Source organism: Peromyscus eremicus, chromosome 5, assembly GCF_949786415.1.
Source record: "Peromyscus eremicus chromosome 5, PerEre_H2_v1, whole genome shotgun sequence".
NCBI lineage: Eukaryota > Metazoa > Chordata > Mammalia > Rodentia > Cricetidae > Peromyscus > Peromyscus eremicus.
The window spans coordinates 102275491-102298141 of NC_081420.1; the positions used below are offsets into that span (position 1 = coordinate 102275491).

The 22651-nt window shown below is 47.1% G+C and overlaps 1 protein-coding gene across 1 annotated transcript; it reads left to right on the plus strand.

The window, feature by feature from the left end:
• The first annotated feature begins 13618 nt into the window (after positions 1-13618).
• On the plus strand, positions 13619-21869 carry LOC131911768 (dipeptidase 3-like). The gene is made up of 10 exons (XM_059264093.1): positions 13619-14075; positions 14455-14581; positions 15001-15130; positions 15212-15353; positions 15630-15699; positions 15807-15983; positions 16952-17036; positions 19534-19609; positions 19950-20085; positions 21550-21869. Exons 1-10 carry the CDS (start codon positions 13789-13791, stop codon positions 21790-21792), a joined length of 1473 nt encoding a protein of 490 aa, XP_059120076.1. The 5' UTR covers positions 13619-13788; the 3' UTR covers positions 21793-21869.
• Positions 21870-22651: the final 782 nt, after the last annotated feature.

Sequence of the window (22651 nt, forward strand, 5' to 3'; positions counted from 1 at the left end):
AGTTCGAGGCCAGACTGGTCTAAAAAGCAAATTCCAGAACAGCCAGTGTTACACAGAGAAACCTTGTCTCAAAAAAACAAAACAAAACAAAACAAAAAACAAACAAAAAGCCCCAGGCCTGGAGATGGCTCAGTAGTTAAGAGCACTGGATGCTCTTCCTGAGGAATTGTTTTTGATTCTCAGCAGCCAAACAGTGGCTCACAACCATACATAACTTGTTCCAGGAGATCCAACACCTTCTTCTGACCTCCATGGACACCAGGCACACATGTGATACACATATATACATGCAGGCAAAATACTTTTACACATTAAAGAAAGAAAAAAAAAGGAAGGGAGGGAGGGAGGGAGGGAGGGAGGGGAAGGGGAAAGGGAAAGTGGAGGGGAGGGGAAGGGAAGGGAAGGGAAGGGAAGGGAAGGGAAGGGAAGGGAAGGGGAAAGGGAAAGGGGAGTGAAGGGGAAGGGAGGAGAGGGGAGGGGAGGGGAGGGGAGGGGAAGGGAAGGGAAGGGAAGGGAAGGGAAGGGAAGGGGAAAGGGGAAAAAAGAAAAAGGAAAAAGGAAAAAAGGAAAGAAGAAAGCCCATTGTTATGGCATTATGATATATATAGAGTGAAAGGTCTAAGACCACTTCCGGGTTTGAAAACCTACGAAACCCGACCAATCCCTGAGCTTGGCTTGAAATCTCAACAATCCCCACCCTGGAAATCTCTACCCTGGAAAACTCCTCCCTCAAGAAACCCTGTATAAGCCTGTCCGCTTGGTTTCCAGCTCAGCGTCCTGCTGCTTTTCGCCCAGGCAGAGGCAGCCACCCTCTTGTGTCTCTCCCAATAAATTTCTTGTGTGAGGTTTGTTGTGCAGTGTGACTTTGTGGTATTCCTTGGCTCAGGACTGCCAGGATAGCTTCCCCTCAGAGCTGTAACACTTCCATAGGGGAAGCCTTTCCCCTCAGAGCTGTAACTGGAGAGTTAAAGACTGACAGATCCATGGGTCTCACTGATCAGACAGACAGACAGCCTAACCTAATCCCCAAACTCCAGATCAGATGGGAGACCCTGTCTAAAGACAAACAACACAAACTCACAGGGGATGCTCCTGAGGGAGAACACTGAGATTGACCTCAGACATATACAAACATACACACATGCAAATACCTACATACCCCCATCCACATGCACACACAAACAGAAATAAGAAAGAATGAATAGGAGGTAAACAAAAAAAGTAGGGTTTTGTAAAGTTATTGAATTTGCTTCTATTAAGAAAGGAAAAATAGGGCTAGAGAGATGGCTCAGAGGTCAAGAGCACTGGCTGCTCTTCCAGAGGTCCTGAGTTCAATTCCCAGCAACCACATGGAGGCTCACAACCATCTGTAATGAGATCTGGTGTCCGCTTCTGACCTGAAGGGATAGATGCAAGCAGAACACTGTATACATAATAAATAAATAAATCTTAAAAAAAAAAAGTAAAGAAAAGAAAAATAGCCAGGCGGTAGTGGCTCATGCCTTTAATCCCAGCACTTGGGAGGCAGAGGCAGGCCTATCTGTATGAGTTCAAGACCAGCCAGGTCTACTGAGCAAGTTCTAGAACAGCCAGGGCTACACAGAGAAAACTTGTCTCAAAAAACTGAAAAAAAAAAAGAGAAAGAAAAAGAAAAACAATATTGCTGTTGTGGCTTATGTTTGTAATCCCAGTACTTGGTAGACTGAGGTAGAAGGATTGACAAGAGTTCAAGGCCAACCTGGTCTTCACAGTGAATTCCAGACCAGCTTTGCTACAGCGTGAGATTGTGGGGTGGGGGGAAGCCAGCTAGCAATGTAAAATATAATAAATTCTGATTTGGGTTTAAATGAACTATATAAATATAAAATAATGTGGTGTGTTGGGGGGTTCATGTGTGGGTGGGTATACATGTGGAGGTCAGAGGTAAACTTCAGATGCTTTTTCAGGAGCCAGCCACCCTTTTTGTGAGACAGGGTCTCTGCGGGCCTGGAACCCCCAAGCAGGCGAGACTGGCTGAGCAGGGAGCCTCAGGGATCCAGCTGTTTCCACCTCTGCAGAGCTGGGATGACCAGCACAAACAGCACTCACTGTGTTTTGTTTTAATTATGGGTTCTAGAGGTTGAATTTAGGTTCCCATGCTTGCACCTCAGGCACATCACCAACTGAGCCTTCTTCTTGGTCCAAATAATGTGAATTTCAATGCACTTACTTTTAGTTTTTGTACTATGTATTCAACAATTTAATTTTCTGAAAATGTTTGCAATTTAAAAATGCATTAGAGGAGCCGGGCGGTGGTGGCGCACGCCTTTAATTCCAGCACTCGGGAGGCAGAGCCAGGCGGATCTCCGTGAGTTCAAGGCCAGCCTGGGCTACCAAGTGAGTTCCAGGAAAGGCGCAAAGCTACACAGGGAAACCCTGTCTCGAAAAACCAAAAAAAAAAAAAAAAAAAAAAATGCATTAGAGGAGCTGGTCAAGTTTGTTTGTTTGTTTGTTTGTTTGTTTTTTTGGGTTTTTTTTTTTTTTTTTGGTTTTTCTAGACAAGATTTCTCTGTGTTAGCTTTGGAGCCTATCCTGAAACTCAATCTGTAGCTCAGGCTGGCCTCGAACTCACAGAGATCCATCTGCCTCGGCGTGCGCCACCACTGCCCGGCTCAAGATGTTTCTTTCTTTCTTTTTTTTTTTTTTTTAAGATTAATTTATTTATTATGTATACAGTGTTCTGCCTACATGCCAGAAGAGGGCACCAGATCTCATTACAGATGGTTGTGAGCCTCCATGTGGTTGCTGGGAATTGAACTCAGGGCCTCTGGAAGAACAGTCAGTGCTCTTAACCTCTGAGCCATCTCTCCAGCCCGTCAAGATATTTCAATAGACAACCATGGACCCATCTGGTGCCACTTGGCTCAGGTGGGTGGAGAACACCCATGGGTGGGCCCTAGGTGTGAAAAGGACACCTGGCGGGGGTGGGGGAAGAAGACACCTGAAATGCCCCTGCCCACATTCACATGGTGTGGGCCAAGTGTGAGAAACATTGGAGAGGCCCTGCCCACCTCTGGCGGAGGTGGGGAGTGCCATTATAACCAGCAGGTACATGATGGAAAGATGGTAGAGAAAGAAGTAGAATGGCCTGTGCACTTGAGAGAGCTAGCCCCATCCCTGACCGCCACACAGTGGTGTGGGCAAGAGAGAGGTAGCCACACCCCTCACCACCTGTGGCAGATGGGAGAGCTTCCCCTGCACCTCTTCTGGGCAATGTGGGAGAGCAGCCCAAGGGTTTGAGAGTGGGAGAGCTGGCCCCACCCATCACCAGGGCAGTGCCAGAGAGCTGGCCCTGGTGGTGTGAGGGCGGAGGAGCCGTGCCTGCCCCTAGCCAGCTACCCTGGGCAAAGCAAGAGAACTGCCCTGTGGCTTGGGCATAGGAGAGTGGGTGGACTGACCAACTCAGCTAACACCCAGGCCCAGATCCAGGGCTTTGAGTTGGCCCACCCCAACATCTTCCCTATCTAAAAACTGCTAGTGTACGAAGGGGTCAGTCCTGCAGAACCAAAGCTGTAGGGTCTCCATGGCACAGGGCAACAACAGGATATCCAAGAGGAGTCCTGGTGAGGATCTAGTACTGATAGTGTAGCAGGAGCCAGAGGCCTCGAACCACTCCAGTGACGCATTGCAATGAACACTAGCAAGTCAAGCTGTTTGGGCAAAAGGGACTGACTGGCAACACACCATGACACATCGAAGCTTCCACGGTGAGATTTTTTTTTTCATTTTTTATTCGTTTATTTATTTTATTTTTTATCTTTTTATTTTTATTTTTTTGCAGCGGGAAGTTGCAAGGGCAGAGGGTGGATATGGAGGTACAGGGAGATGAGTGGAATTGGAGGGCATGATATGAAATTCACAAAGAATCAATAAAACGTTAAGGGAGAAAAGATGTCTCGGGGTAAAAGTGACTGCTGCATAAGCTTGAGGACCTGAGTTCCACCCTTGAAACTCACTAAAGAAGCTAGATGGGACCAGATGTGATGGCCCACACCTTTAATCCCAGCACTGGGAAGGCAGAGGCAAGAGGATCTCTGAGTTCAAAGGCAGCCTGGTCTACAGAGCAAGTTCTAGGACAGACAGGGCTACACAGAGAAACCCTGTCTTGAAAAGCCAAAAAAAAAAAAAATCTGGATGGGCTAACACACATCTATAACCCAGCACTCCTACACCAAGACAGCAGAGATAAAAGAAACCTGGCTGGAAGCTCAAAAATGCAACCTAATGGCAGAAATGGTTCAGAGGTTAAGAGCACTCACATGGTTCTCGGCACCCACAAAGCAGCTCACAACTATTACTCCAGTTTCAGGGTCTCTTCTGGCCTCTGCCAGTGCTGCATACTCATGGTATTCATGCAAACATTCATAAATAAAAGTAAAAGAAATAACAGACACCAAAGCATGCCACCTTTTCTTTTCTCTCTCCCTCCTACTGTCCCCATAATTGAACCCAGGTCCTCGTGCATATTTTTGTTTTTTTGAGACAGGATTTCTCTGTAGCTTTGGAGCTTGTCCTGGACTAGCTCTGTAGACCAGGCTGGCCTCGAACTCACAGAGATCCACCTGCCTCTGCCTCCTGAGTTCTGGGATTACAGGCGTGCGCCACCACCACCCGGCGCTCGTGCATATTAAAGTGCACAGGCTACCACTGAGTACATCCCAACCTTTCCATTTCTTAAAGAACTGGGTCTTGCCTCATTTGAATCACCACCATTTGTAAGAGTCGTACAGAAGATGTACCTGTCAAGTGTCCTTTTTGAAGGCAGAAATCCCAGGTCCTCTGTGTAGGAATACACTTTAAGAGAAAAGAGAGGTTTGAGGCTTGGCATTGAATAAGTTGAATTTCAACTCAAACACTGTCACAGAAAAACATTTTATTGGGCAAAGGATCCTACTGTTTCCAAAATGGGCTGGAAATAAAGAAAAGTGTCTGTCTCTGTAGGAGGAGGGGGAGGGTTTGCTGGACTTCGTCCACAGTCTTCTCACTCCAGCTAGCAGGTCTCCCTGGGGCTCTTCAGCTGCCCCCTGAGACCTTAGGCAGGAGCCTCCTTGGTCAGCCACTGCTCTTTCTTCTAGTTTTAGGAAGTGCAGCCGCTCCTGGCTTGTGCTGCTGCTGGCTGCTGGCAGGATTCAGAGCAGAGGTCTACTCCTAGAGACAGCCCCAGCTTGGGCCCTCTGTATCCTCTCTCTGCACTTGTCCCCTCAACTCACAGCAGACTGTTCCTTTTTCCTGCCCAAGAAGAGACTCTAGAAGACTGAGGGAGGGTGGGCTGTTCAGAACAGCTGCTCCTCTCTGAGGCTTCTTGCTCGTGGCTGGTTGGCATGCGAGTGGGTTCCTGACTGGAGAGGGCATGGGCAGAAAGAACAGCTAAGGTCCTCTCTACATCGGTGGTCAGTGGAGGTCATCGCTGAAGAGGGCTCAGCCCTCTGAGGCAGCTACCAGCCTGTCCTCTGGGCAGAGAAGCTCAAGCAGCATGCTTCTATGGGGATACCCCTTTGCCACCATGGTTCATTTTCAGGCGAGGAATTTTGGCACTAGGACAGCCTAGATCTTGGTCTGACTCTTCCTGAACTCTCTGTCTCTTGAGAGCCCGCCTGGGTGCTGGCTTCTCTTCCTCAGCCTTTGCAGGGGTGGCCAGCGGAGCATCCCCATAGACACGGTAGCCTCCAATCAGGCAGTATGTCTCTCCATGCCAGGCCATCTGGGCTTGTGCATGCTCTTTGTAGAGGACATGGTAGTATCCCGGGGAAGGAGGAGCTGTGGGAGGCACGGGTGCTGCAGAGAGAACCAGAACGCGTCAGTCACTTCTGCTCCGCGCTCCGTGCCGCAGAGCCCTTCCTCTGGCACCCCTTTCTGGTTCTGACTGAAGCCCTCCTGTCTGCTTGGCATCCCAGACACAGCTCTGCCCGTCACTGCTGTGGGTCCCCTTGAAGGGTGCGTCTGTAAAGACCCTGGGCTTCTGGGGAGCCAGTGGCAGCTGTGGGAGGCCAGCATGTGTGGCCCATCTCCATAAAGGATGGCGGAGCCTCAAGCCAGCTGCAGTTGAGACCCCCTGTTTCTCCTCCCACAAATGAGAGGGACTTCTAAAGGTCTGCCGTTTCTGAGCTTTAATGAGTATGTTTGGAAAAACGGTGCAAGATGAATTCGTTAAGAACTCTTCCCACCCTGGTTGTGATTAAAGGCATGCACCACCATGCCTGGCCAGACAGGCTTTTCTTGACTTTATTCTGACCCAAGAGTACACTGATGGAACTCTCAGCCTTTTACAATTGAGGACTCAAGAGAATCTAAGAGTCCTCCCTCAGTGGGGCTGAGGATGAGGCTGTGGCTGTCTCAGAGTGTTCACCTAGCATTCGCAAAGTCCCCGTTTCCTTCCTCAGCATTGTGCAAACATGGCTAGGGTGGGCACAGTCTTCAAATTCTTTCATTTGGGAGGTGGAATTGAGAGGATCATAAATTCAAGGTCATCCTTGGCTACATACTGAATATGAGGCCAGCCTGTGCTACATGAGATGCTGTCTTTAAAAAAAAAAAAAAAAAAAAAAGAGGCTCCAGGTCTGCTGGCACACAGCTATAATCCCAGCACTTAGAAGCATCTGGCTCAGTAGCAGGATGCTTGCCTATCATGTCCAGAGCCCTAGATTTGAGCAACAGCTCTGAAAAAGAAAAGGTTAAGGTAAATCACAGACATTTATTTCACCCATTTTAAGCATGGATAAAAAAAGTCAGAGACCTTAAAAAACAAACAAACAAACTCATCACATTATTAAAGTATCTTTAAAAAGCTAACAATGCTTTTTTTATTTATTTTGTTTTGTTTTGAGACAGGGTCTCATTAGCTCTGGCTGTCAAGGAACTCACCTTGCTTCTGCCTTTCAAGTGCTGGGTGCTTTTATTCATTCATTCATTCATTCATTCCTTTGTTTGTTTGTTTTGCACAGAGTCTCACTTTCTAACTCAGATTGGAACAGAAATTACTATGCACCCCAGGGTGACCTCAAACTCACTGCAATTCTGCCTCAGTCTCCCAAGTACTAGGATTACAGGTATCACTATGCACCCCAGGGTGACCTCAAACTCACTGCAATTCTGCCTCAGTCTCCCAAGTACTAGGATTACAGGTATCACTATGCCAGCTTCATAAACATCATCATTGTTCTAAACTGTCAAGTTCAAATTTCCATGACTGCCCAATTTTTATAACTGATTTTTTGAATCTTAGTATTAGAAAGATATTCCATATTGTATGCAGTTGTCATGACTTAATCTGTAGGTGGGTCTTCCCCCTTAAAAAGAATTAATGTTTCCTTGCGATTGGCTTTGTTTTGTTTTTGAGACAGGGTCTCACAATATAGCCCTGGCTGGCCTAGAACTCTCTATGTAAACCATGCTGGCCTCTAACTCACGGAGATCCACTTGCCTGTTCAGTGGAGCATTGGGATTAAAGGAGTGCACCATCACACTCAGTATGAAACTGACATCGGAAAAGATTACTGGGTTTGCCCTTAGTATTTTCTATGTGCTTTGTTTTGTTGTCTTTTAATTTTTTTATTGAAGATATTTTTTCATATGCTGTATTCTGTCACAGTTTCCCCTCCCCCAGCTCCTCTCACCCCATTTTCCATGTTTTTGAGTTTACTAATTACATCTTACAGTGTCACTGAGTGTGTTCCTCTGTTCCTTGATTCCTGTATACTGGTAACTTGGGGAAGTTTTTATTTACCTGTTTGTTTAGAGGTGTGGAAGCCTTCTATTACTTAACCTGTCCTTCAGGTTGTGCCTCAGGCAATCCTCCTGCTTCAGCCTCCTAAGTAGCTAGACTATAGACATGCACTGATGTGGTCAGCTATTGGAAGCTTTTAACTATGTATTTCTGGGCCTTCACCCTAAAAACTAGTGAGTGCTAGGATCTAGCATCCCTCTTTTAAATTAATTATTTTATGTCAGCTGCCATGTGGGTGCTGGGAATTGAACCCGGGTCTTCTGGAAGAGCAGCCAGTGCTCTTAATCTCTGAGCCATCTCTCCAGCACCTATTTATTTTATGTGTAAGAATTTTGCCTTTATGTATGAGTGTGCACCATGTGTGTGCCAGGTGTCTCATCAGATCCCCTGGATCTGGAATTACAGATGGTTGTGAACCACTATATAGGTGCTGGAAACAGAACCCAGGTCCTCTGCAAGAGCAAGTGCTCTTAAGCACTGAGTCATCTCCCCAGCCCCTCTTAAGAGCCCCAAGTGAGTTTGTTTGCTTGTTTGTTTTGTTTTTGTCTCCTGTTTCAGAATCGCCATCCTGCTGGCTCTCTTCAGTAACCCCAAATTGGTCTCCATCACACCAGCTACCAGAGGTACTGTGGTGGGCTAATAGAGACTTTCATTGAGAAGACTCTGGGAGCCCCAGGGCCTGTACTTCCACCCTCTAGCTAAGGGTATAGGAACCTCCTGGTCTTGCCTGAGGAAGAAGCATCAGTCTAACTGCTCTGGCCTCTGTGCTGTCTCCAGGGTAGGCTGACTAGTACTAAAGATGGTGAGTTGCTTATGGTAGCTGCCTCCTGGTCCAGGTTGCTGATGTGGGGATTCTTGGAATACACACCCCCAACTCTATGCTGTTCTTTCTCTGCTGACAGGTCTCCTTCCCCTTCCTTAGGAGTAACTGTCTGCCTTACTGCTGAGAGACTTTCCTTTGTCCACACTCATCACCTTATTGCATAGCTTGCTGCATCCGCAGTAACCTCAGCATCTACATCAGAGTTCTTAACTATCTTGTTTAGGTTCCTCCTATTACTTCCCTTCAGACCTAAGACAAAAGCAGCCCTCCTGTCCAACACCTACTCCAATCACATCATCCATTCCTCTCTATCTTTCCTCACTGGCCATATTAGTCCTTTCCACTGCGGCTGGAACAGGTTGGCCTCATTTCTGTCTCACAATATTTGTACATGCTGTTTCCTCCAGGAAAGCTTTCTCTCCAGCTCCCATGACTCCCTCACTACTGTCTCTGCTGAAGCCTTCCCTTGATCACTTTGTCTAACAGAACGGCGCTTATTTTTCTTTCTTCCAGGCAGGGCTATATGGCTCCAGGTTTGCACACAATCCGCTATGGTCCAAGCTGGCCTTGATCCTTTTATCAGATTAACAAGTGCTGGGATTATAGGCATGAGCCACCACACCACCAATGCCCGCCCTATTTCTTTCTTTCTTTTTCTTTCTTTTCTTTTTTTTTTTTTTTTTAAGGACAAAGTCTTGCTATGTATCCCTGGATAGCTTGGAGTTCAGTATATAGACTAGGCTAGCCTCAAATTTGCTAGCATCATTTTGCTTCTGCTTCTGGGGTTCTGACATTACAGGTGTACTCCATCAGTCCAGTTTGTCTCATCTTTTAGTTTCCAAGTGACTTCAGGAGCACTGGATGGCATATGATGGATGCTCAGTCCACCCTTGTTCGATAGATAGACGGGTGGGGTTGGCTAATGGACTAGCATCCGTCCTGCCTCTCCTACACACACTCACATAACAGCCTGTTCAACGTATTAGAACAATTTCTTCCTTTTGCTTCAGGCTCCATTTTTGGCTTTATCTGAACTGGTGTTTAGTAAGTTTTGTTTTGGTTTGGTTTTTTGAGACAGGGTCTCTCTGTGTAGTTTTGGAGGCACCACCACCACCCGGTGTTTAGTAAGTTTTAATAGTGTTGTCTTTATTTTTAATTTTTGATTTATTTATTGCTTAGGCTTTGTTTATTTGGAAACAAAGTCTAGGGCCTAGCTTGGCCTAAAGTCATTGTGTAGTTCAGAATGCCCTTTAATTCAAGACACTTTTCCTGCCTCGGGCTTCCAATTGCCGGGATTATGGGCATGAACTACTGTGCCCAGCTGCTCTTGGCATTTAAAATAGAGGGATCTGATTACATAGTTGCCAGAAAGACTCAAAGGTGCCACTGAAGTGAGCTCAGAAGATGAATTTGGAAAGTTGTATGCACTTTTCTAGATTGTAGAAGCAGGGAAAGGTGGGGTGCTTGTGGGAACTAGATACTTAAAGGGCCTTATGGTGCTGGAGCTTAATTTTTTTTAATTCTTTTTTTTTTTTTCTTTTTTGAGACAATCTTGCTATGTAATCCCGGCTATCTTCAGACTTGTGACAATCCTCCTGTCTCAGCCTCCTGAGTATTGGAATTATAGGCACATACCAGCATATCCATGTCATGGGGCTCTAAGTCTGCCCTGCAGGTAGAGATGCCCTCATGCCAAGGCTGGTCTGTAACAGCCCAAAGAAACTGACAAGTAGAGCCAACTGCTTCTCTTGAGAGTGATGAGAGGAACAGGAACAAGAAAGACACCCTGCTTTCCTCCTCTGCCAATGTCTGCTGAGTGACCCTTTTGGCAAAGAGTCTAAGCAATGTGATTCCAGGAGTTCACGCCCCAGCATCGTTTCCATCTTTAGCAGAGATTAGGTCGCTCTACCAGAAGTTAAGAAGTTATTACTTAGCAGATGCAGAGACCCACAGCCAAACATTAGGTGGAGCTCGGGGAACCCTGCTGAATGGGGGGTGGGGTAGGGTGGGAGTGGGGGATTGTAGAAGTCAGAGAGGCCAAGGACACCATAAGAACACAGCACACAGAATCAATTAAGCAGGGCTCATAGGGGCTCACAGAGACTGAATCGGAAATCATGGAGCCTGTATGGGTCTGAGACAGGTCCTTTGCATATATGTTATGGTTGTGTAGCTTGGTATTCTTGTAGGACTCCTAACAGTGGGAGTGGGGGTGTCTCTGGCTCTTTTGCCTGCTCTTGGGACCCTTTTCCTCCTACTGGGTTGCCTGGTCCAGCCTTGATATAAGGGTTTGTGCCTGGTCTTATTGTAAATTGTTATGCCATGTTCAGTTGATATCCCTGGAAGGCTTGTTCTTTTCTGAAGGGAAACGGAGGAGGAGTGGATATGGGGTCAGGGGAGATGGGGAGGGGGGACTGGAAGGTGTGGAGGGAGGGGGAACTGCAGTCAGTATGTAATGTACGAGAGAAGAATAAGAAAAGAAGTAATTGGGGCTGGAGAGATGACTCAGAGGTTAAGAGCACTGGTTGATCTTCCAGAGGCACAGAGTTCAATTCCCAGCAACCACATGATGGCTCAGAACCATCTATAAAGAGATCTGGTGCCCTCTTCTGGCGTGCAGGTATACATGCAGACAGAACACTGTACATAATAAATAAATAGATCTTAAAAAAAAAAAAAAAGAAGTAATTGCTTATTAAACATGATTGCAGCATGTCTAGGGACACTAATTCTGAATCATCTATCCTTCTAGGATGTGTTTCTCATGTTCCAGCTCAAAACAAAGAACATATTTATCAGGGTGCCCTTCATGTTGAATGTGGGTCTTTGGCTCCGTATGTCCCCAGAGGAAGAAACAACCCAAAGGTAGGTCTCATTTGCTTGCACTTACAGCCTCCCTGGATCCTTGCCATTTAATTGGGGTGGAGAGAGGTTTACTAGTTATCAAATCCAGGACTTCAATCCTTCTAGGTATGTGATCTTCCACTGGACTGCTCTCCCAACCCTCTTTGATATCGTCCAAATGTTTTTCTGCCTTCAAGAAGATTTTTTTTAAAGATTAATTTATTTATTATGTATACAGTGTTCTGCCTACATGCCCAAAGAGGGCACCAGATCTTATTATAGATGGTTGTGAGCCACCATGTGGTTACTGGGAATTGAACTCAGGACCTCTAGAAGAGCAGTCAGTGCTCTTAACCTCTGAGCCATCTCTCCAGCCCGGAAGATTTTTTTTTTTTAAAGACAGGGTCTCCCTCTGCAGCCCTGGCTAGCCTGGAACTCACTCTGCAGACTCAGGCTAGTCTCTATCTCAGAGAGCTACTCACCTCAGCTTCCTTGGTGCTAGGATTAAAGGTATGTGCCACTATACTTAGCAAAGAAAATAGGTTTTTTTGTTTTGTTTTTCATTTGTTTTTGAGACAGGATTTCTCTGTGTCTGTCCTGGAACTCTCTTTGTAGACCAGGCTGACCCTCAACTCACAGAGATCCACCTGACTCAGCCTCCCAAGTGCTGGAGTTAAAGGTGTGAACCACCACTACCCGTAGAAGATAGTTTTTTAAAATGTCCTTATCTACTTAAATATGGCAGTGGGTTTAAACCTAGGCCACCATACTTGTTAGGTACTCACTCTACCACTGAATTACATTCTATATTTTTCATTTCCTTTTGTAAAAAGTTATTTTATTATGAGTATGTGTGTGAAAGAAAGAGGGCAGTGACTACATACCACGACATTCCTATTGAGGTCAGAAGACAACTTTTGGAAGTCTGTTCTCAACTTCCACCCTACTGTGGCCGGGTCTTTCTTGTTTCTGTTGCTATGCTTCCCGGAGATTCTGTGTCGGCGTCCCATCCTCCTGCAGGGTTGCTGGGGTTACAGACACATGCCACTGCATCTAGCTCTTTTTTTAAAATGAGATATGGGCACAGAACTTAGGTAGTATGTGGCACAGCAAGTGCTTGCACTCAGTGATGCCCTTCACTTTCTTTATGAGAATAGTAGAAATTGATTATTATTGTTGTTGTTGTTATTTTGTTTGTGTATTTTATATGTATGAGTGCTTTGTCTGCACATATTCCTGCACGCCAGAAGAGGGCATCAGATCCCACTATAGATGGTTGTGAGCCACCATGTGGTTGCTGAGAATTGAACTCGGGACCTCTAGAAGAGAAGACAGTGCTCTCAACCACTGAGCCATCTCTCCAGCCCTAGAAATTTATTAAGAAACAGTTTTAGTGTATATTGGAAGAGGCGTTTTGGGAGGGAGAGGAATGTTTAGGAAAAGGTACAGTCAAATGCAGACACAGGTTCCTCAACAGAGAATCCTGTGTTTGTTGTTGCTTGGTTTGAGATAGGGTCTTACTCTATAGTTCAGCCCGGCCTGGGATTCTGTATAGCCCAGGTTGGCCTTGAATGCTCTGAAATCCTCATGCCTCAATCTTCTAAGTGCTGGGATTATGGATGTGAGCTACTATGCATGGCTATGTATGTGCCCCACCCCACCCCACCCCATGCAGGATATTGCTATTTAGCCCAAACTGGCTTCAAACTCACAGCCCTGCCTTTACCTTCTGATTGCTGGGATTACACACCTAGCTAGGCAATAGCTCCTCTGTTAGTGGCGGGTGTACTCCCTAGATGACAGTACGCATACTGTCGGTAGCTTGAGTTCAGGAGTTCCAGACCAGCCCCCGGCAGGCAACATAGTGAGACCTCACCACAAAAACAAGATTAAAACCTAGCAAAACCCACACAGATCTAATTTACTACTCAAAACGGTGCTTAGCCTAATATGGAATATTTGACCCCATTGAGGGTAGGGCACATTCGGGCGCTAATACACATACGTCTGGCTAGCGGGGTGAGATTAGTTAGATTCCTAGGCCCCTGCCTGTTGTTCCCCACAAGTCTTCTTCCTCCTCCTTCAACTCAGCCAGAAACCAGGAGCAGTGAGCGAGTAGAAAGCAGAGACCCGCCAGGCCCAAGGGGGCGCCCTTCCGTTTGGGGGAGCGGAAGCGCGGTGGTGCCCTCTAGCGACTGCGCTTCTAGGCGTGGAAAGTTCCAGAGCGTCCGTTGCACAGCCGTGTAACTGGAAGCTTTTCCGAGCGAGGCCCTGTCCTAGGGACCCTGAATCGAAGGTCCGAACCCCCATTGTCACCCTCTGCCCTATCCCTGCCCTTCTCAGGCTCTTGAGACCGAGAATGAGCAGCATGCAGCCCGCGGGTGTTGAGGGTCCCCGCGCGCTCGGCCTGCGGCCTCTCGGGCACTGGCTGTGCCTGCTGGGCATGCTACTTCTGGTTCCGACTCTGTGGGTAACCTGCACCCAGACCACTCCGAGCTCCTCCAGCGTTCTGACCACACCGGGGGCCTCCAGGACCAGTACCGCGGCAGGCACTCCCAATGCCTCCACCACACCAGGCGCAACCAGTGACCCTCGCCTTCGAGAGCAAGCCCGGGCCCTGATGCGAGACTTCCCGCTTGTGGACGGGTGCGTGTGTGCGGGTGTGGGGCCTACGAGGGCTAAGCTTGCCGGGCGGTGGTGGCGCACGCCTTTAATCCCAGCACTCCGGAGGCAGAGGCAGGAGGATCTCTGTGAGTTCGAGGCCAGCCTGGGCTACTGAGAGAGTGCCAGGACAGCCAGGACTGTTTCACAGAGAAACCCTATCTCGAAAAAACAACAACAAACAAACAAACAAACAAAAAAGAGGGCTAAGCTTACCCCTAGGCTATTGATGGTGGGATGGAGGGCGGGGGGAGGGGGGAGAGGGGGTCCATATTTGTGAGACGGTGGGGGGAGACAAGACCCGGGCTGAAGCTCCTGTCCTGACCTGGAGGCCACGCGCTCACACTGACCACAACCTCTCCAGCCATAACGACCTGCCTCTGCTCCTGAGAGAACGTTTCCAGAACAAGCTGCAGGATGTGAATCTGCGCAATTTCACCCATGGCCAGACCAGCTTGGATAGGCTTCGAGATGGCCTTGTTGGTGCCCAGGTAACACAGTGCTACAGTAACGGGAGTGTTGGGACCACAGCAACCACCATGCAAACACAAGCAAGGGTGTATAAGGACTTTGAAGGCCAACACAGGTGAGGTGCATAGATGCTCAGGTTCAGTGGAAATACATAGAAAACAACCAGAAAAATCCCCGGTGAGTGTGGAGGTTGAGGTTCAGAACGACAAACGATAGAATAGCCTTGCCTGGGACATTCACACAGAATCATGGACAGACAGCTGTATGTCATTGGTCCACACCTTGTTCACTGGCGGCCAAGCATTTAATAGTCATGAGGATACTATGGGGAGCCGTTGAGTTAAATGGGTACTGGAGGGGCTGAGGCAGGAATGGTGGGCCTAAGGGTTTGGAGACCAACCATACTGGCTTCATTGTGGACCTCTGGACCTACCTCTAGTTCTGGTCAGCCTACATCCCATGCCAAACCCAGGACCGGGATGCTGTGCGCCTTGCCCTGGAACAGATCGACCTCATTCACCGAATGTGCGCTGCATACCCTGAGCTGGAGCTTGTGACCTCGACTAAAGGTGAGCTGGGACATAGCCTGGGATTGACACTGGCGGTTCATTTCTTGGCATGTGGTTGTGTGACTCACGGCCCATTTCTAGGTCTGAAGAACACTCAGAAGCTGGCCTGCCTCATCGGTGTAGAAGGAGGTCACTCACTGGACACTAGCCTCTCGGTGTTGCGCAGTTTCTACCAGCTAGGAGTGCGTTACCTGACACTCACCTTCACCTGCAGCACACCCTGGTGAGCACAGTGCCTGGTTCCGGGGGCGTGGTGGTGGACAGTGTGGTGAGGAAACGTCTCTCCCTGGCATGGGCCTGACGAAAGAAATGAAGATACAATGGTCACCTGGGGGAGGCTGGTCTCCCAGCAGGTCCCTCATACTTCCACGAAGTAGCTGGCCCTGGTCCTCATCTGTTCTAGATGTGGGATAGATAAACAGAGCCCCCACCCCCACCTCCAGTCACTGATGGCCATGCTATAGCCAGCAAGATGTGCTTTCTCTTGACTGTCTTGCAGGGCAGAGAGTGCCACAAAGTTGAGACACAACTTCTACACTAACATCAGTGGCTTGACAAGCTTTGGTGAGGTGCGGACTCCTGCCATTCCCCACCCTGTGTGTTTTCTGCAGATACTTGCACACATCTTTGCGCCCTGACACCCTCTGCTCCCTCCCAAACCCAATTATCCCTGCAGAGAGTAGTCGAAGAAATGAACCGCCTGGGTATGATGATAGACTTGTCTCATGCCTCAGACACCTTAGTGAAGCGGACCCTGCAGGTGTCTCAGGCTCCTGTGATCTTCTCCCACTCGGCAGCTAGAGCCGTGTGTGACAGTTTGCTGAATGTCCCTGATGACATCCTGCAGCTTCTGGTGAGTAGCCACCTGGGCCCTCAAAACACCAGCCTAAGTACACTTCATCTAGAGAAACTCACTCTGTAGCCCAGGCTAGCCTCAAACTCACAGAGATCCGCCTGCCTCTGCCTCCCAAGTGCTGGGATTAAAGGCCTGTGCAGCCATGCCTGGCCTTTTCTTTCTTTCTTTCTTCTTTTTTTTTTTTTTTCAAGAGAGGGTTCCATGTGAGGCTTCAGCTTCCTAGAACTTGCTCTGTAGGACAGGGTGGCCTCAAACTCATGGAGATCCACCTGCCTCTGCCTACCAAGTGCTGGGATAAAGGTATACACCACCACTGCCTAGGTTTTTTCCATTTTTTGGAGACAGGGTCTCATTATTTGACTCTGGGTTCACTAGAACTCAATATGTGGACCAGGATGGCCTTGAACTTGCAGAGCTATGCCTGCCTCTGCCTCCCAGTTGCTAGGACTTAAGGCATGTGCCAGTACATTTGACTATCTTGAGGGTCTGAAAGCCAAGCATGATGGCACATGACTACAGCCTTAGCACGTGAGATGTGGAGGTAGGAGGATCATGAGTTGAGGCCAGTCTGTGCTGCATAGCAAAATCCTACCTCACAAATCCAAAAAGGAATGGAAGAGGAGGAAGAGTCTTGTTTGTTTGTTTATGGTAGGGCCTCTTACATAAATAGTCCTGTCTGACCTGGACCTTGTAATACCTCTGCCTCAGCCTCCCAAGGGCTGGGCTTATAGGCATGTGCCACCAGGTCCGACTGGGAGTTTTGACCCTAAGTGAAGAAAGCTGTCAGGCTGATTAACATTCCTCCATCTCTGAAACCCAGGTCCAAATCAGTTTCACCCAGGGACCCCCAAACTCAGAAGAAAAGGTTCTTCTGGATTGCTGTCCTGCAGGGGTCCCCCCAATAAGGGAAGCACACTAGCCGTCCAGTGGGGCTGGACTGACTGTCCCTTTGTCTGTCCCTCCAGAAAAAGAATGGTGGCATCGTGATGGTGACACTGTCCATGGGGGTGCTGCAGTGCAGTCTGCTTGCTAATGTGTCCACTGTGGCAGGTAAGTCCCACCCACCTCAACTCCTCCTCCTCCTCCTCCTTCTCTTCCTCCTCTTCTTTTCATTTTTATTTACTTACTTATTTTTCTATTATCAGCTTGATACTGTACAAATTCTTATCCTAATAGTGAAATGTTTCACTAAAGCAGTGATTGAGTAAAACCAAAACTTATTATAAGCCACAGTCATCCTAGGGTCCCCCCTGCTAGGTAGCCTCCCTGGTTCTGTGGGTTGCAGTCTGATTGTTCTTTGCTTTATAGCTAGTATCCACTTATGAGTGAGTACATACCATGTTTGTCTTTCTAGGTCTGGGTTACCTCACTCAGGATATTTTCTAGTTCCATCCATTTGCCTGCAAACCTCATGATGTCATTGTTTTTCTCTTCTGAATAGTACTCCATTGTGTATATGTACCACATTTTCTTAATCCATTCTTCAGTTGACAGGCATCTAAGTTGTTTCCAGGTTCTGGCTATTACAAATAATGCTGCTATGAATATAGTTGAGCATGTATCCTTGTGGTATGATTGAGCATTCCTTGGGTATATGCCCAAGAGTGGTATGGCTGGGTCTAGAGGTAGATCGATTCCCAATTTTCTGAGAAAACTACCATACTGATTTCCACAGTGGTTGTACAAGTTTGTACTCCCACCAACAGTGGAGGAGTGTTCTCCTTGCTCTGCATCCTCTCCAGCATAGACTGTCATTAGTGTTTTTGATCTTAGCCATTCTGACAGGTGTAAGTTGTTTTGATTTGCATTTCTCTGGTGACTAAGGATGTTGAGCATTTCTTTAAATGCCTTTCAGCCATTTGAGATTCTTCTTTTGAGAATTCTCTGTTTAGCTCTTTAGCCCATTTTTTAATTGGATTGTTCAGTATTTTGATGTCTAGTTTCTTGAGTTCTTTATATACTTTGGAGATCAGTCCTCTGTCAGATGTGGGGTTGGTGAAGGTCTTTTCCCATTCTGTAGGCTGTCTTTTTGTCTTATTGACTGTGTCTTTTGCCCTACAAAAGCTTCTCAGTTTCAAGAGGTCCCATTTATTAATTGTTGCTCTCAGTGTCTGTGCTACTGGTGTTATATTTAGGAAGTGACCTCCTGTGCCAATGTGTTCAAGAGTACTTCCTACTTCCTCTTCTATCTAGTTAAGTTTAACTGGATTTATGTTGAGGTCTTTGATCTACTTGGACTTGAGTTTTGTACATGGTGACAGATATGGATCTATTTGCAATCTTTTACATGTTGACATCCAGTTATGCCAGCACCATTTGTTGAAGATACTTTCTTTTTTCCATTGTATAGTTTTGGCTTCTTTGTCAAAAATCAGGTGTTCATATGTACGTGGATTAATGTCAGGGTCTTCAATTCGATTCCATTGGTCTGTATGTCGGTTTTTATACCAGTACCAAGCTGTTTTTATTACTATAGCTCTATAGTAGAGCTTGAGGTCAGGGATGGTGATGCCTCCAGAGGTTGTTTTATTATACAGGATTCTTTTAGCTATCCTGAGTCTTTTGTTTTTCCATATGAAGTTGAGTATTGTTCTTTCCCAGTCTGTGAAGAATTGTGTTGGGATTTTGATGCGGATTGCATTGAATCTGTAGATTGCTTTTGGTAAGATTGCCATTTTTACTATGTTAATCCTACCTATCCATAAGCATGGGCGATCCTTCCATTTTCTGATATCTTGTTCAGTTTCTTTCTTTAGAGACTTAAAGTTCTTATCAAACAGGTCCTTCACTTGTTTAGTTAGTGTTATTCCAAGGTATTTTATATTATTTGTGGCTATTGTAAAGGGTGATGTTTCTCTGATTTCTTTCTCAGCCCTTTCATCATTTGTGTATAGGAGGGCTGCTGATTTAATTTAAAAAAACAAAAAAAGCCAAGCAGTAGTGGTGCACGCCTTTGATCCCAGCACTGGGGAGGCAGAGCCAGGTGGATCTCTGTGAGTTCGAGGCCAGCCTGGTATACAGAGTGATCCAGGATAGGCACCAAAACTACACAGAGAAACCCTGTCTCAAAAAAAAAAAAAAAACAATGAACCAAACAAACAAACAAAATGTTTATGGGTATTTCCCCTACATGTATGTCTGTGTACCATGTGCATCCCTGGTGCCCCGTGGAGATTTGGAGGCCAGAGACAATGTCAGGTTCCCTGGAACTGGAGTAACAGGTAGTTGTGAGCCACCATGTGGTTGTTAGGAATTGAACCTGGGTCCTCTGGAAGGGCAGCCAGTGCCCTGAACCACAGAGCCATCTCTCTGCCCCGCCCCCGCACAGACCTCAACTCTGTGCAGTTCTGACTTGAACTGCAGCCACCAGGGCTCTCTGACAGCTCTGATAGTCTAGCACGTGCTGGGCAATGGCAGACCTTCCAGGGACTATAAACTCAGCTCTTCACTGCCACCCAGAGGTGAACCGGGTAACTGGCCAGGACTGAACTGCTCAGATTAGAAGTTCTCCCGATTGCTAACTCTTCTACCATCCTCTACTTTCTAGATCATTTTGATCACATCAGGACCGTCATTGGCTCTGAGTTCATTGGGATTGGTGGAAACTATGATGGATCTGGAAGGTGAGTGTTTCCCCTGGGCTGGGGTGCAACGGCAGAAGTTTTAAACCTTAGTTCCCCATTCAAAAGTCAACATCCTTCAGATCTCTACACTACACGCTCTGGTCTCCAGTCCACGTCTCCTCTCCCCACTCCCAGGCTAAAGGAATCTCGTTCATGCACCACTCCCCAGCCCAGAAGATCTGTTGTGAGCTGGGTGTAGCCACAGGAACTCAATCTGTAAAGAGCTTCTAAAGTTGTGTTCATTAATCTAAATAACTTGGCCCTAAATTTTGGTCATATGTGCCTGGGGCTGGTGGGACAGAGGATCAGAGCCAAGGTCTCACCGTGGGTATTTGCACAGGTTCCCTCAGGGGCTGGAGGACGTGTCTACATACCCAGTGCTCATCGAGGAGTTGCTGAGGCGGGGCTGGAGTGAACAGGAGCTGCAAGGTGTCCTTCGAGGAAACCTGCTTCGGGTCTTCGGACAGGTGGAACAGGTCTGCTGGTTGTAAGGAAGGGATAGTGTATTAGTCATGCCTCTCTGAAGGAGCAGAACTGATAGAGAACACACACACATGTATATATATATACACAACATGGGGTGGGACATTAATGCATGTTTTACAGGCAGTGGTCCGAGTAGTCCAACAATGGGTGTCTCCTGATGGAAAGGCCAAGAATGGAGTAGTTGTTCAGTCCACAAGACTGGATGTCTCAGCTGTCTCCATCTAGGGCTGAAGTCCCAGAGGATTCCTGGAGATCGCTGATCTTCAGTTTATATCAGAATCCCAAAGAAGTAGGGAAAAGCCAGGCGGTGGTGGTGCACGCCTTTAATCCCAGCACTCGGGAGACAGAGGCAGGTGGATCTCTGTGAGTTCAGAGGCCAGCCTGGTCTACAGAGTGAGTTCCAGGATAGGCTCCAAAGCTACACAAAGAAACTCTGTCTCGAAAAAACAAAAAACCAAACCAAACCAAACAAAAATCCTCAAGACGTAGTGAAAAAATGCCTCAGCAACAGGATTATGAACTCTCCAGCTCGTGGGGGCAAGCAGACAAACAGTGAAAACATCATCTTCCATATTCTTTTATTTGGACAGCCACCAAAAAGTGTTGGCCAAGATTTAGCGGGTAAGTCTTCCTACCTCAGATGATCCAATCAAGAAAAATCTCTGGCCAGGCAGTGATGGCACACACCTTTAATCCCAGCACTTGGGTGGCAGAGGGAGGTGGATCTTAGTGAGTTCAGTGCCAGCCTGGTCTACAGAGCGAGATCCAGGACAGCCAGGGCTACACAGAGAAACCCTGTTTCAAAACAAAAACAAAAACAAAAACAAAAACAAAACAAACAAAAAACCCTAAAAGAAAAGAAATAAACTAAAGTTAAAAAAAGAAAAGAAAAATTTCTGGAGGTAATAGAGATGGTTCAGCAGTTCAGAGCACTGACTGCTCTTCCTGAGGACCCAGGTTCAATTCCCAGCACCCACAAGGCAGCTGGCAACTGTCTGTATCTCCAATTCCAAAGAATCTCACAGATCCCTCACACAGACATACATGCAAGCAAAACACCAGTGCACATAAAAATGTCATTAACAATGTAAAAAAAAAAAAGAAAGAAAGAAAGAAAATCTCTCACAGGATTGTCCGGGTGCTTGGGTTTTACTTGATTACAAGTGTCCTCAAATCAACAATTAGGATTGGCCATCACTAGCTGGTGCTGGTGGCGCATGCCTTTATTCCCAGCATTTGGGAGGCAGAGGCAGGTGGATCTCTGCATTCAAAGCCAACCTGGTCTATAGATATGTGAGTTCTAGGCCAATCAGGTCTACACAGAGAAACCGTTTCCAAAAACCAAAAAAAAAAAAAAAAAAAGAAGAAGAGAGATTGGCCTTCACACATAGGCGGTTCACTGGTGGAGCATTGGAGCGGTGGGAGTGTCTTACCGTTGACTCCTCCTTCCGCAGGTGAGAGAAAAGAGCAGGGGGCAGAGCCCTGTGGAGGTCAAGTTTCCAGACAGGCAGCTGAGTAACACCTGCCACTCCCACCTCCAACCTCAGCCCCAGGAAAAACACCAGAACACATACTTGAAGGTGACCAAGCGGCCACCTAATCAGGTCTTTCGGAAGTTCTCCAAAGCCCCCCCATGTCCCCTTCCAGGCCTCATAGCCACTGTCACTTCCCTAACCCTCATCCTTTGGTTTTGGTGATCAGGCCACAGGCCAGAGTTTCACTCCCCACTGCCCAGGCCCCAGCTTATGTTTAAAATAAATATTTGAAACATCGAGCCAAGTGTTCCTGTCCTTTCTTCTTTGGGATTAGGGTCAGAGGACTCATGGTGAGGGAACCCACAGCTGTGGCCCTCTGGACCGGTGGAGACAGCTCACCAAATTCTTATCCTGAAAGCTGGAGCCCATACAACAAGGTAACCAAGGATCACTGGGACAGTGAGTAGGTTCCCAGTGAAAGGCTGTATTTTTGTTTGTTTTAGGGCTTCGTTTGTTTTGTTTTGGAGAACAAGTCTCTGTACATTGCCTTAGCTGGCCTGGAACACCTGGGCTCAAGTGATCCTCCTGCCTCTGCCATCCAAGGACTAGAATTTTGCCCATGTGCCATCAAGCCTACCTTTCTGGTTTTCCTTACTACATATAAAAATCAGTTTGGCAGCACTCAGGAAACAGAGGCAAGCAGATTTCTATATATTTCAGGCTGGCCTTGAACTCACAAAGATCCACCTGCCTCTGCCTCCAAAGTGCTGGGATTAAAGGCGTGCTCCACCACCGCCCATCTAAACCTCTAATCTTAAAATGCAAGAAGATCATCTACAAATTCAAGGCCAGGCCTGTCTATATAGTGAGTTCCATGGCCAACTAGGGATACACAGTAGGACCCTTTCTTTTTTTGTTGTTGTTGTTTGTTTGTTTGTTTGTTTTTTGAGACAGGGTTTCTCTGTGTAGCTTTGGAGTCTGTCCCCTGGAACTTGGTCTGTAGACCAGGCTGGCCTTGAACTACCAGAGATCTGCCTACCTCTGCCTCCCAAACCCTGGGATTAAAGTTGTGTGCCACCAT